Below are 14,957 nucleotides of genomic sequence, written 5' to 3'. Positions count from 1 at the left end.
AGTGTTATAGTGCTTAAAACTCATCACAATTATCCATTCATTCTACAAGATATTTTACAGACATGAGACATGGATACAAATAAATCTCTTAGTCTAAGATTCTATTTCTCCATTTCATATTTATGAAGATTGGACTCAAACTACTAATTCAACACATCAGTTTAGTTCGGACTAGGCCTAACATATGAATGTCAAAATCAAATCACTGAGTGTCCCAAAGATATCACTTTTCCTATTAAGGCAAAATGAACGAATAAACTTTTATGTCATAATCGTATATTTTTCCTATCATGTCATACATGGAATTACACTTTATGATGTCCAGTTACGGATACGTTTATGCAAACCAATGTACAACAAACTTGCAAACAATGACTTATATTTCTCAGTTTGATGAATATAAGATATTATCATCTTAGAATTACTTGTGATTGAATCCATGAGGTAATCTCTAAGCAAGAGTTAAACCAATACTCAAAATCCATATTTTCCATGTGCTCGTGAATATTATAGCAATCCATCTACAATGTCCAATCACCATGGACAATCTACAAGCATTCCATGTCAGTCCTAAATCAATACATACCCCAAAAGTATGACCGAATGTGGAATTTCGAATTAATTAATATTCAGTAACACACAAAATGAAAGACAATAATAAAATAATTGTTCTATGGAATATTACTCTTTGAATATAAATAGTTCCTTATTATTTATTCACCATAACAATTAAAGATTTCTCTATTTTATAAATATTTTAGGGTAATCGAATTAACAACTAAAGTTTTCAACATTTCTCATGCCAATTGTGACATCCCCAATTTCATGGCCCAAAAAAATATTTTCCTAATTATGCTTATTTAATTCATACTATTCTTTTATTGCATAATTTCTTCATAAAATATTATTTTAAAGTAAGATAATATCAATATCAAAGCATTTATGAAGAAATGGTTTTCGTTAATATATAAAAACGTAGGATGGCATAATTGATACAAAATATGAGCATAAATTTGTTCGTTACAAACCTTATAACAATTTATTATACTAATGGCCTACAAGATCCCTAAATCTCTTAGTAGATTTAAACTCATCATCCTTGTGCTTTCATACCGCTCCATGTAATACAAAGAAACTTAGTGAATCAAGCTTAAGAGACAACCTAGTGAGCACATTGGGTTTTCAATCCACAATAATTAAATCATCTAATTATATTTTTCACATAACAATTAACCTGATTACCTATTTCATTTATTCTCACTTTCCGATTACCCATCGAAGACCTGTTGTACAACTATGAAAAGTAACTTTTGACTTTTTCTTTGACTTTCTTCAATCATCAAACCACAATCGATCAATTTTCCTTCCATCATATGTTTTTGAGATTAGTAATCCAAAAACAAATCTAGCTTATCAACAAATTCGAACATCAATTTACATTTGTTCTTGGGTATTCTTCAACAGTCAATTATAAGAATACAAGTTTATATTCAAACTTTCTTTCAAATCAATTCATAAGCTATTGATTCCAAATTTGAATACTCTTGAATCAAGTCCAAGAAAACAATCAAAATCCAGTTTTAATTTCGATTTTATTATATGAAGATTGAACCATGATGATACCGAACAAATGAGTTTGATACAGAAACAACTCCATGACCGGTAAACAACTTATTTTGGACTTAATATGAATAGTGATCGATTTATTTTGGGCTCAAGTTGTGATAATAAACAAATAACGTGCTTTTTCTTAATTGGGCTTAAAACTGTTTAGATGAACTGTAACCGAAATTGTTTTGATTGGGTTCGAAATAAGCAGTTTTGAACATTAAAGGACACAATCAAGTGTGTAGATAAACATTAACACTCGGAATTTTTATGCTTCAAAGTTAATCAAAACAAATTTAATCTTTGTTTTGGGCTTCATCTTAAAAAAAATTTTGGATCAACAATGGGGTTTGAAACAGATTAGATCCAGTGAAATAAAATGATCAATAATGAAAAACGAAACGCTCGATTTTTTAAAAAAAATTATTAAATTCGAGTTTTGAGAAAAACCTTGATCGTTCATCCTTGATCTGAACATGATTTTTTCGAAATCCATTTGAGAATTTGAGAATCCTTCTTGATGATTGATTTTCCATTTGCAATACACGAATCAACAATTGAAGATCTTGGTTCTTTTGTTGGAACAAACAAAATCATCAATCTTCACATTATACCACCCATGATGCGTGTTGTACAAACCGTTCTTTGTGTTCTTCAACGATGTAGCTTCATCTTTATAAGAACCATCAATACTTTTGGGTTTTGAATTTATATTCATTGCAACACTTGATGATTGTTTCATTGGAACACAAATTTGCTTCATAGATTTTAGATTCATAACAACTTTTGAAGATTTTTTTTAAAGAATCCCATTTCTTCTTGCTTTTGATATTCTTCTTCTTTTTCTTCCTTTTCGCCTTTTTGGATCATGAAGATTTGAATTCAAGAACAACTTCATTCTTGACAAATTCAACTTTGCAACTTCATTCTTGACAAATTCAACGTTTGAAGTTCTTGGATTGAAGGCTTTCGATAAGGCACCATTCCTTCAAACGAATCACAAGAACTCAAACTATCATCTGTTTGAACTCCAATTGAGTGAAGAACTTTCACATCTTCATCAAAATCAAATTGAATTCCCATTTCCTGAAATTCAACAAAATTAAGAACATGAAGATCATTTGGGTCTTCAATAAGAGAAACATATGCCTTCTTGAATAATTCTATTTCTTTTCCTTCCTTTTGATTTTCACACCAAGAGAACATAATCATGGCGATTTCAAGCAAACATCCAATGTTCGAAAGCGGTTGAAATATCGATCTTCCGTGATCATTTTTTAATCCTTCAGAAGAAACAAAAGTATCCCATGAATCAACTCCCTTTTAAAAAATAATCCATAAAATTGTTTTTCATTGACTTTGAATTTGATATCTCTAATCATCACGATCCAAGAATCATAAGCCAAATACACCATGATCACAAGCACTTCAAAAATATCTAGAGAGAAAGAGAATATGAACCAAATTCTAGAGAGATAAAGTGATACAAACAAGTATTCTAAAGAGAGAAAATCGAGTTATGGATCAAATCAACGAAAAATCTGATATACAAAACACAAACATTCTAAAAAATGAAGAAACCACAACAATGAAGGAAACATCCGATTTGTTTGAAATGATTCCTGAACGAGATCTTCAACGAAGCCTTCATTGGAAGAATAGGTTGGGATTGAAAGTTAGTTTGCGGTTGGAGTTAAGAAAAGAATTGAGTGTCTTGAAACGTTTCAAACGGATTAACATCCAAATTCGGACGAGGTGTTGGTTGAGACTCGTTGTGGTAAATTCTCATTGGTTGAGAAAAATAATGGATTAAATGGAAAAATTTGTAAAGTCATTCTATGAAAGTAGAAGCTAGCGCGACGGTGAGTTGGTTGATCAAATGATGGTCGACAACATGGTGATGATGAAATGTTTGGGGATGAAAGGTTTGGTGATAAATGTTTAGAGGTGGAAGCTGTAATTATGGAATGTTTGAAGATTTATTTTTGTTAGTTCGTGGGGTTTTCTTTGTTTGAGATGAAGACCTGTATCTTTGGTGAATTCAGAGAGTTTGTGAGAGATATGATATTTTGTGTGTGTAAATTGTTGATAGCGTGGTTTGATTTATATTAGTTGAATGGTGAATATATATATATATATATATATATATATATATATATATATATATATATATATATATATATATATTAAGATGTAATAAATTATACCATCTTCTCAATTGAGATGTAAAAAATTATTTGTGGCTTTTGAATTAAGATGTAATAAATTATTTACCAACGTACATTTAAGAAAAAATGTTTTTAATAAAATATTTATGTTTCATATAAACCTATATATATATATATATATATATATATATATATATATATATATATATATATATATATATATATATATATATATATATATATATATAGGGTTAGGTTCATGTGAGACGACCTAATTTTGTGAGACCGTGAGATGCATTTTTTTATTATTTTTATTTTATTTTTATTTATTTTTAATTTTTTTTAGTTAATTCAACGTTCCGAAAATAATATTTAAAAAAAGAATTTTTTGATTTTTCCATTTATTTTGCATTTTAAAATTATTTTTAGAATATGTACAGTGTAATATTTTATTTAGAATATTTCATGTATTTTTCAAAAAAAATAGAATTTTTATTTATTTTTTTTTTATCAAGTTCCGAAAATAATATTTAAAAAAGAATTTTTAGATTTTTCCATTTATTTTACATTTTAAAATTACTTTTTAAAATATGTCAGTATAATATTCTACTTAGAATATTTCACGTATTTTTCAAAAAAAAAAACGGAATTTTTTTTTTTATTTATTTTTTATTTTATTTTTTTTAGTCAATTCAAGTTCCGTAAATAATATTTAAAAAAAGAATTTTTGGATTTTTCCATTTATTTTTCATTTTAAAGTTATTTTTAGATTTGGTCTCACGGTCTCACAAAATTAAAATGGTCTCAAATGAACCTGAACCTATATATATATATATATATATATATATATATATATATATATATATATATATTATATATATATATATATATATATATATATATATATATATATATATATATAGGTTTATACGAAAACATAAATATTTTATTAAAAACATTTTTTCTTAAATGTAAGTTGGTAAATAATTTATTACATCTTAATTCAAAAGCCACAAATAATTTTTTAGATGGTATAATTTATTACATCTTAATGTAGTCAAAGAATCAGCCTATCAAATCCCCCTTCGTACTATCACAAGGCAAAGAAGCCTTTTTTTCTCATCTCATTACGTCTATAGTGTGACAACCATGGCGAGCCCCCTAGCGAGCGCTAGGGGACGGTGTTCCAAGTGCATAGCGACCAATGGTGAACAACTTTAGCGACTCCACTGCCTAATAGCACCCTTATTTTAATATCCAAATAAATTAAAGTTAATAAAAATATTAAAAATGTATTTTTAAATGGGTAAATGATAACCATATCAACAAAGCAACCACAAAAACCAAGCATGCACAAAAAAAAAATGTTCTAATTTTGTCGTTTATATTATTTTGAGCTATAAAATATTTTCCTTTTATAGAATTGGATCTTTCCATTTTTTCTGAGATCCCGATCATCAATTATCATTATTTATCAAAAAAGCAAAATCCAAAATCCAAATTAACACTTTTCCTTTCCAATCGCCGCTATAAAACCCCCAGAAAATCTCTCCCAGTCCCACCAAAAAGTCAAAACTCAACGATGTTTCTTTTTTCGTTCGATGATCCTTACAGATAATTCCAAACGACATCCGTAAGTTTTATCCAATATATTTGTTTGAGATTTGTCGTTGACTTGCAGATATTGATCCGCATCTAATATTGCCCCCTTTTTTTTTTTTTTTTTTTTTTTTGTTAGTTGTTGTTGTTGAATATGGTTTTACTGATCCCTATGATCATATTTCCTGTATATCATACGAGCTTTTCCCGAGTAATTTCCATTTGTAGGTTTGCTAAGAGAAAGGAATTGTTATTGCGTTTGACAAAAGATTCGGCCTTCATAAACCTTCTTCATTTCAAGTCAAACTCCACCTTAACTACCAATTGTTAGAATTATAATCTAGACTTGTTCTATAAACTATAGTTAGTATCAATTAATGGTAAGCAGTTAAATGGGTGGTTAACTTAGTTATGTTGTTAGTTATCTAGGAAAAGATCATGCAGTGGTTTGAAGGGTTGTATCGTTTGGTACTAGAGCCTATAAATATGTATCAAATGTATCTAATTATGTGTTGAGTTAATAAAATAATAATTAGTGTGTTTCTTGTGTAAAGAAACTCCCCTTTACATTCTTCCCGATGCACATGAACTTGCAAGTTCTGATATGTTAGATTAAATCCAACAAATGCTTGCATGATGATCGGTAAAAATGATCTTCCATGAATTTGTTGTTACAGAAACTTGATGAAAGATTGAAACTGATTATTAACTTCAACACCAACTACATGCTTTCTAATCTAAAAACTTTTGCAATCAAAGCATCTGAATATTTTGGGCAACGTTAACAACTTTGAACTTCGACCCATCACCAGTTTAGCAAATTAACATGGGAGACCTATTACCAAATGGCGACTTGATAAAGAGTTTAGATTCAGTTAGATGGTTAAAAGCAGAAGAGAGAACAGCAGAGCTTATCGCCTGCATTCAACCAAATCAGGCATCTGAAGAACAAAGGAATGCTGTAGCGGGTTATATACAAAGACTTATTATCAACTGCTTTCCCTGCCAGGTGATTCTTCTAATCGTGTTTTTGTTATTTCTTTGAGTATTTCTACCCTCTAATTCCTTTCTTTGTTTCAGGTTTTGACATTGGTGTCTGTACCCCTTAAGACGTATCTACCTGATGGAGATATTAACTTAACAGTCGTCACTAAAAGTGCAAACTTCAGAGAGTCATTGCCTAGTGAGGTCCGTGATATGTTGGAGACTGAGGAGAAAAATGAGAATGCCGAATTTCATGTGATGGAGGTTCAGTACGTTCAAGCAGAAGTACGCAAAATTTTACCTTGATTTAATCTTTTTCTTGACTATTTTTACAAGCTGAGTTAACGTTCTTTATGTGGTTATATGTGTTAACTACAGGAGAAGATTATAAAATGCCTTGTTGACATCAGTGTGGTATATATATCATTTAATCAGCTTGGAGGATTATGCAATCTTTGCTTTCTTGAGGAGGCTGATAATCTCATAAACCAAAACCATTTGTTTAAGCGTAGCATTATATTGATCAAAGCATGGTGTTTCTATGAGAGCAGGATACTTGGTGTTCATTATGGGCTCATATCAACATATGCCCTTGAGATCTTGGTTCTATATATATTCCATGTTTACGACAATCGTTTTGTTGGTCCTCTTGAGGTTGTCTCATTTACAATTTACAAACCTACCCTTCATACAAAAATACTTGGATCTTTTGTTTACAATGAATCTTGTCATTGTACTTACACAGGTACTTTATCGTTTTCTAGAGCAGTTTAGCAAATTCGACTGGGATTGTTATGGTGTTAGCCTATGGGGTCCTTTGGAACTTATGTCACTTCCAGATGTGATTGGTAAAAAGTAGTGTACGATTTTTCTAGTTTCTACTCAATAACATAGCTGACAGATTTAGTAAACGTTGGAATTTCAGCTCAATTGACATTTTTAATGAAATTGTAGCGGAGCCTTTTCGTATGGAGAGTGAAAAGTTGCTTCTAAAAGATGCATTTCTTACTACTTGTAGCTCCGTGTCTAAACTCTTTCCTGGTGGTCAGGACTACGTAGAGGAAGTTTTTAGTAGGAAATATTTTAATGTTATTGATCCGTTTCGTGTGACAAATAATCTGGGTCGCAGTGTCACTAAAGGTATTTATACTTAATATTTTGTTCTTACTATATTTTAAAATCGTTTCCATGAAAGTTTCTTGTCATGTTTTATTAGATACTACGTATTTATTTGTTTCATGTTTCCAGGTAATTTTTTCAGAATTCGCAGTGCGTTTGCTTATGGGGCTGAAACGATGGTAAGATTACTAGATTGCCCTCAGGAAGATCTAGTGACTGAAGTAAATATGTTTTTTGTTAATACATGGAAACGACATGGCAGTATCGTTCGTGAGGGTACAGGTTAATATTTTATGGACTTATACTTTTATGTAACCAACTTTGTCGACACTGTTGCGGATTATGGAAATCTTCTTCTATGGTAATAAATTTGTAATAACTCTTTAATACCTTCGTACATATGTGTAGATAATCATATTTCCATCATCAATAATGCCAAATGCTAGATACGATTCAGACAATCTTATGTTTGACCAAATTTCCATAAAGACAATCACTTGATTTCTTGGAATTTCACCACAAGAAAAAGGTGCATTTCGGACAACAGAATTCATTGGTATTCAGTGGAGATGGCTGTTAGTGACGGATTTGAGGCTATTGAATTTCAGCTCGTGGGTAATCTTTACCGATGGATATGGATTGCCGACGGATATACCGACGACACAATGAATGGCCGATGGAATAGCAATGGATTATTGATTAAAAGCATTTGATCTGTTTTGGCCAATTAATAAGGGATAGCCGACGGAACCTTTTAATGATGGAAATTTCTTCACTATATGTTGGTAATTTAAATTTATTTAAAAAAAGTAGTGAAATTTTAAAAATTCTAGTAATTTTGGTAAATACGCACAAAAAACAATATTAAATGTATGATAATAATCATATTCAAACAAAAATAGAAGTAATCATTATAATAATAAAAGTGTCAAAATACAAACGATTGTCCCATACAAGCTTAATTAAAGATTAACAAGTGTTTAAAAGTATAAAATTAAGAAATACACATTTTTCCTTACCAAACACTAAAAAATAAACAATTACCCCATACAAAAAACTAAGAAATATCACTAATCCACCGGACACATTTCAATTTTTAAATCGGGAAATATCCAGAAAAGTATCAATATTTATCCTAATTTACGAAAAAATCTAAAACTCAAATTTGTTTATGAAAAAAATCCCAATGACCGATAAAAATGATAATTTGACCCATTTTTTCTGGTTTACCGGTTTGATTACTTAGTCCCACTATTTTACCATAATTTACGAATAAGTCCCAAATTATTGTAAAATAATTAGACTTTATTGAAACCGGTTAAGTATTGCAACCGATAAACCGGAAAAATGGTTAAATCGTCATTTTTACCGATAATTAAGACTTTTCCAATGTTGTAAAAATCCGGATTAGGTCCCGATAAATCTCCAATTAATCCCTAGGCGCTACTCGACCGATTAGAGAGCGCCTAACGATTAATCCATGCATACACAATGACTGAAACAGTAGATCCCGATGAAATTTTAACACTTTGAAGAATTTATATCTCAATAAAAACTATTTGAGGTATGATTAGTGTTGTATTTATCATATTAATCTATATTGTTATGATAATAGTGTAATTTACGAACTTTTATAAGATATTAGTCATATTTAATTTTTTAAAATCTAACAAATTAGCAATTTATGGTCCCGGATTAATCTCCGCCAAGCCGATTAATCCTTTAACCCCAGTGCACCGACTAGCTAACGTTGAGCGATTTTTACAACCTTGGACTTTTCGTAAACCAATTTTAGTTTGAGACTTTTTCGTATATTATGGTGAAATATTACGACTTTTTCTGAGATTTCACTTCTAAAAATAATCACTATATTTCTTGCAACTGTTCGTGTACTTGTTGCCTGGTAGAAACTTCCATACATAACCTTATTGTTGGGTTTTGAGCATTCTAACACTCCTAAGTGTACATGCAACCCTAAATACCTTGGATCTATATTTTCTCTATTATACATGCAAATATGAACTTTCCAAGGTATTTATCCTAACTAGCATAATAACATTGATTAATATGAGTATATCAAGTTAGAATTACATACCTCTTTGATGTAGAATGTCTTCATGAAGCTTGAGTGCCTAGTGCCCCAAGTGTGACACCTCAAATGGTTCACACAACACCAAATACACTTGAAATAGATTAGAGAGAAATCCACACTTCATAAAATCGGCTAGCCCTTTCTCTCACACATAGTGGCCGATTTTGTCAACAATATGATGCTTATATAGTTAGTGACAATTAGGGTGAACCCTAATTGTCGTGGCTTTCCATTTCCTTGGATCCATGGGTTCAAATATACCATGGAGCATCTTATGGGTTTTAGCCCAACTTGACAATCCATGAAGCATTAGCCCACTATACAAGTATGGATATTTACACAATCAACCTATATATTTAATTAGTCTTCTTTTAATCACTTAATTAATCCTAGATTAATTCTTGATCAATACTAATTAAATAATCTTATTAATATATTAGAACTTATAATACATTAACAAACCTTAAGTGTTATTTCTCTCATTGTAGTCTATCCAAATGCATGATGCCATGCAACCCAAATGGACTATGCTGGGTTGGGTCAAGTCTTACCAATTATAGTTATGGACATAGACATTAATCCAACAGTCTCCCACTTGGATAAGTCTAAAACTATTATTGCAAGTATGACTTCAAGAACCGACTGGCAATCGTAGCTCTCAAAAGCCGTTGTCGAACTCTGACCTTGGCGATGATCTCTAACCTTTGTCAATGACTTGTCCATTAGATAAGGGATCATATATTCCTCCATTCTAGATATCATATGGACTGAGACATAGATGATAATCATTCTCTCTATCCATTTGTTGTTCCTGATTTATGATTTATGACGATTGACTAATTGAACAGATCAAATTAGTCTAAGCCCGGCCGAGCACTTACATTTGTCATCACCAAATCATCGAGGAGCCCATAGATATTGCTTTTATCCCGAAGGTAAAAGGAATGGATAAACTTCGACCCATATGGATTGTTCTACTACTTGTTGAATCATACACAAAGGCAAATTTTATAACATCGAGTTACCAATGCGTTTTCGTGCAATCAATGTACAACCAAATCATAGTAACAACTCATATCTCTGGGTTTGAAGAATATAAGATATTATTGTTTCATGATCACTCGTGATAAAATCCATTAAGTGATTCCAATGAGCGCGGGTTGAATCCAATACTTAGAAATTATGAGCACTCATGAGTGTTGTAGCACCACCTTGTCCAACATCTTAGACATCTACAAGCCCAACCCATGACAGTCTTGATTCATATCTACTTCCACAAATATGAGCGACTGTGGATGGTTTGAATAACTTAGTCATTCAGAACAATGACCTAGTTATTCTGGAAGTCAAAACATACAAAGTGAAACACAATAATAATCGAATCCAATATGGTCTCAGAACTTATGAATATAAATAAAACACCTTTTATTTATCACCATATGATTACACATTATTCATTGTATACTGTTTCAACTATCAACTTTATTCTTGAATTGAAACAATAGTAGTCCCATGTTCCAAGCATGTACACTATGTTTTCTAAACACTAGTCACGCCACACACCAAGTATGCATACTATGTTATGATCTTTACTTTGCGAAATAGACCAATTGAACATAACTCCAATGATCCTCTTTTCACAGTCACAAATCCTTACTGCATATGCAAGAATTCCAAATTCCTGCCACTTACCAAAATCTGTTAGATTTTAAACTTATATGCACTGATCCTCTTGTAATGATTATGCTCAAAGTCACAAAGAATTTTCAAAAAAACATTATAGAGTATTCCAATGGAGATCAAATCCATGGAAACATCCTTCTTACATTAAGTTTTTCTAATCTTACACAGATTGAATAATTTCTAACTTTGAAACATTTCCATATTCCATTTTGACTATCACTTCTGAACAAGAGTTGCCTCCTTACATATTATGTCAATATGGTCCTTCCAGAATTAACACTATACTTTCAACTGTCCCTGAGCAACCAATCTTTGGTAATCCTTAGATTTTCCTCAACAATTGCTTTATACTTTTAGTCATATCCAATTCTAGACATTTTTTCCATCTTAATGCCCCAAGCATTTGGAAAATTTTAGAAAGGATGAATATTATAGCACATGCAATCGATCCTATATCCGAATCATATGGGACACGATTCATGATGTCACACATAAAGACATGATACTAGACCAGTCCTTTTGCTACAATATTTCTATATGCCAAGTTCTCATAATTTCATATTATGAAAAAGGATGCCGTAATCATAATCGAATTTAGAACGCAAATATTAGACCCATATATAGAATTTCTTTATGTTGAGCCATTCCAACATAAAATTCATATATATATATCCTTGAGTAACTACGATTAAAACCTCAATCTAAGATTTAGATTTTAGATGAAGTATAATTTCCTCTCCCTTAATTATAGCAAAAAACCTTTTTCCCAATTGAAACCTTTTGTTTTCTATAATTAACATTGCTAACTTGCAACCTTTATCATAATTATCATGCTACCACTAACATGATGATTATTAGCATAACACTTATGCTCCCACTAGCTTTGACATGTATTCAGAAATCAACTGAACTTCTAGAAAAACAATACCTTATTGACTTTCTTACCAAAGTTCAGATTTCTGATACTAGATTGATTTGATAAAACTTTATCAATATCATACACCTTATCTTAGATAGCTCACAGGTGTGTCTAAACAATTTTAAGAACTATGAAAAGGGATGCCATAATCATAGTCTCGATTGTTTAGACCTTTTCCACTTCTCACAAGTCCATGTTAATGTGCCAGTTAACCATATACGCTACACTAACGACTTTGAGAATGCAAATATCACAATTGCTATCTAGCTAAAATCTACTTAGTGAAAGTCTTTCCTCACCATCATTTTCATGAATTGGAGAGAAACGTTATAAAACTTACATTTAATAGTGTATGTTTTCTTATCCATGTGAATTATCAAAACCATAGTCACAAGACAAGGATAATGACAAATTCAAACTCATATGGACTGAACTCTATCATAATTTTTTGCCATCTGGCAGCTCAAGGTCCTGCCATTGCTTCCAAGTTGTTGTGCAACTAATTGAGAACTCTAAGAACTCATATGCAAAGCCATCTTTAATTGGAATGGGCACAAAATATGTCAACATGATAGGTTATAAACTTCAAGTCGTGTGCTAGTGAAGAACTTCAGGTTTTATTCTTGATTAGTTCTTGAGACTTTCAAGACCTTTAATACTCCCACTGTCCACTTGACATATAAGATTTTCTTGTTAAATATTCAAGAGATAGTGTGGATTCTAATCAATACATACACTTCACACAATTGGCCTTACTTGGTCTTTATTTTATCAAAAACATCACAAGTTACCAATTTCAAATGTACAAGAGTAGAAAACTTTTACTCTTACATTCGACAAGTGTTTTAAACCTTCATTAAGACATGTCACTCAAGTTACAATCTTAAATTATAACTCTAAGAACTGTTTTTTTGGAACGAAGTATGAATCATCTTCTCGATTTAATCACTTCAACAATTCATAACTCCTCTTCTTAACTATCAGAATGCACTTAGAGGATGAATTGTGATAAGGTCTCAAAATCATTAAGATGGTCTTAAAACATGATACTAAAGTACTCTCCCATCTTTTCAGATTTGAGAACCTTTTATCTTTCTACCTAAGTTGATTCTTCTTATTCGCTCTATCATACGTTGGAACCTTTTCCAATGTCTCAGAATTACACTTAAGCTTGTAAGTATAACCATATTTATTGGGCTATAGTAAATTATGACGAATAGTCTTATCGATCTTTGTGGTGGACTTAATCAGTGCACAAGAATGTTTACTCGATCCCTTAGTCCTTTACATGACTCACACATCCATGTGAACAAGTAGTTAGTCTTAATTTTTCCAATGCTTGAAGTTTCTCGTCCATCATGCTATACAACTTGCATGATTCCAAGTTTCGGTCCAATTGAAACCTTGGGTGACGACAATCTTTCCTTATTTGGTAAATTTAGACATTACCACAAATGAGAGAATCAAATTCACTTTCCAATATTGCTATCAGTGGAATCTTATAAGCAACAATTTTCCACAAACGCAATTGTAAGGATACATAAAATAAATAAAATAAATAAAATAAAAAATTTCCTTTTATTATTAAACTTTGCGGAAAAACTTATCCTTTCAATCCATATGAAAACTTGTTGTTATCTATTCCTAAGCAATATCTATCATAACTCTTAAGTAACAGCCCAAGAATTTGATCTTCAAACTATGCGATAGAAATCCATCTACGCGATCAGATTCAACATATTCTTTCTTTAAGTTGTATCACTTTTCTTTGATTCTTAAAACACCAACATGTGACCCAGTCACATCATGTATCAAGAATCTCATAATAGAAACTTAGCAGAGTTAGATAGTGGACTTTACTTGAAGTAGAGTCAAACATATTAACTTTAACATCCTTAGGTAAAATTGGCATCTTCGCAACTAATGTCCCTTCCGTTGGCAACAGATACCTATGGACCCTTGATAATGGGACTATCTCAGACTTAGCCTCTCTCTTTACCATTTGGTCAACCGAGTTGACTATGGTCGATCCCTTTCCATTGGGAAGAGAATGCTTTTTCTGGATATCCAATGTCATCATTGTCAATATCCATAAAGTGTTAGGAAGTTGATCTTAAAAAATAGATAAGATCATTAAGGGTCTTGTCATAGTCTGTTTCATAGGAGTCCCAAAGGAACTCACTACGTGACATAAAAAGTGATTGAACCACCAACGTTCTCATGACTTTGACACCCAACTCTCCCGACTTGTCAATATGTGACTATATCTCCAAGATGTGATCACATATAGACCTTTGCTAGCCAATAGGGCTTGAGTGACCTTAAAATTTTCAAGACCTTGTGGGTTAGGGAGAGAATAACTGGAGGAGATGAAAAAAGTATGATTTCCATAGGACATCATCTTCATTTAGGAAAGCTTGTTTCAAGAGATTTGGGAAGATCAAAAATGTCTAAACCATACATCTTTTGAGAGATATTCAAGATAGTTGATTTAAATTCCTTAATATAGCACCCAATATGCAATATTAAGGCTAGGACCCAACACAATACTTTTATAACTTGGAAGAGGTATGCCGTAATCCAAGCTATAAAATATTTGAAGGTAGGTGAATGACAAATCACCAATTTCCAGCAAGATAAACAAAATGTATTATTAGGTTTTAATTGGTTTTGAAACTCCTAGATTCTTTTGAGATTCATTGAACATTTCAATGACATGTTTCAATCTCGAGTGTGCCCTTCAGGTTCTGTGACTGGGATGTCGAGGATCACAAAACAAGGTGTG

General features: G+C 31.4%; 1 protein-coding gene across 4 annotated transcripts; it reads left to right on the top strand.

Annotated features, from left to right (window-relative positions):
• The first annotated feature begins 5,218 nt into the window (after nucleotides 1-5,218).
• Nucleotides 5,219-8,314, top strand: LOC111884599 (uncharacterized). Of its 4 annotated transcripts, none has more exons than XM_042900787.2 (7): nucleotides 5,219-5,409; nucleotides 6,135-6,384; nucleotides 6,456-6,644; nucleotides 6,738-7,013; nucleotides 7,105-7,207; nucleotides 7,314-7,499; nucleotides 7,608-8,314. In XM_042900787.2, exons 2-7 carry the CDS (start codon nucleotides 6,202-6,204, stop codon nucleotides 7,763-7,765), a joined length of 1,095 nt encoding a protein of 364 aa, XP_042756721.1. In that variant the 5' UTR covers nucleotides 5,219-5,409; nucleotides 6,135-6,201; the 3' UTR covers nucleotides 7,766-8,314. The 4 variants fall into 4 exon arrangements, with proteins under 4 accessions (XP_042756721.1, XP_042756466.1, XP_042756657.1 ...); XM_042900532.2 differs by having other exon boundaries at nucleotides 6,053-6,384; XM_042900723.2 differs by having other exon boundaries at nucleotides 5,515-6,384.
• The last annotated feature ends 6,643 nt before the right edge of the window (nucleotides 8,315-14,957 follow it).

Source organism: Lactuca sativa, chromosome 1 (genome assembly GCF_002870075.4).
Source record: "Lactuca sativa cultivar Salinas chromosome 1, Lsat_Salinas_v11, whole genome shotgun sequence".
In the NCBI taxonomy this organism is placed as follows: Eukaryota; Viridiplantae; Streptophyta; class Magnoliopsida; order Asterales; family Asteraceae; genus Lactuca; species Lactuca sativa.
Note: the sequence above shows the minus strand (reverse complement) of the source record. Positions and strands in the feature narration are given on the sequence as shown.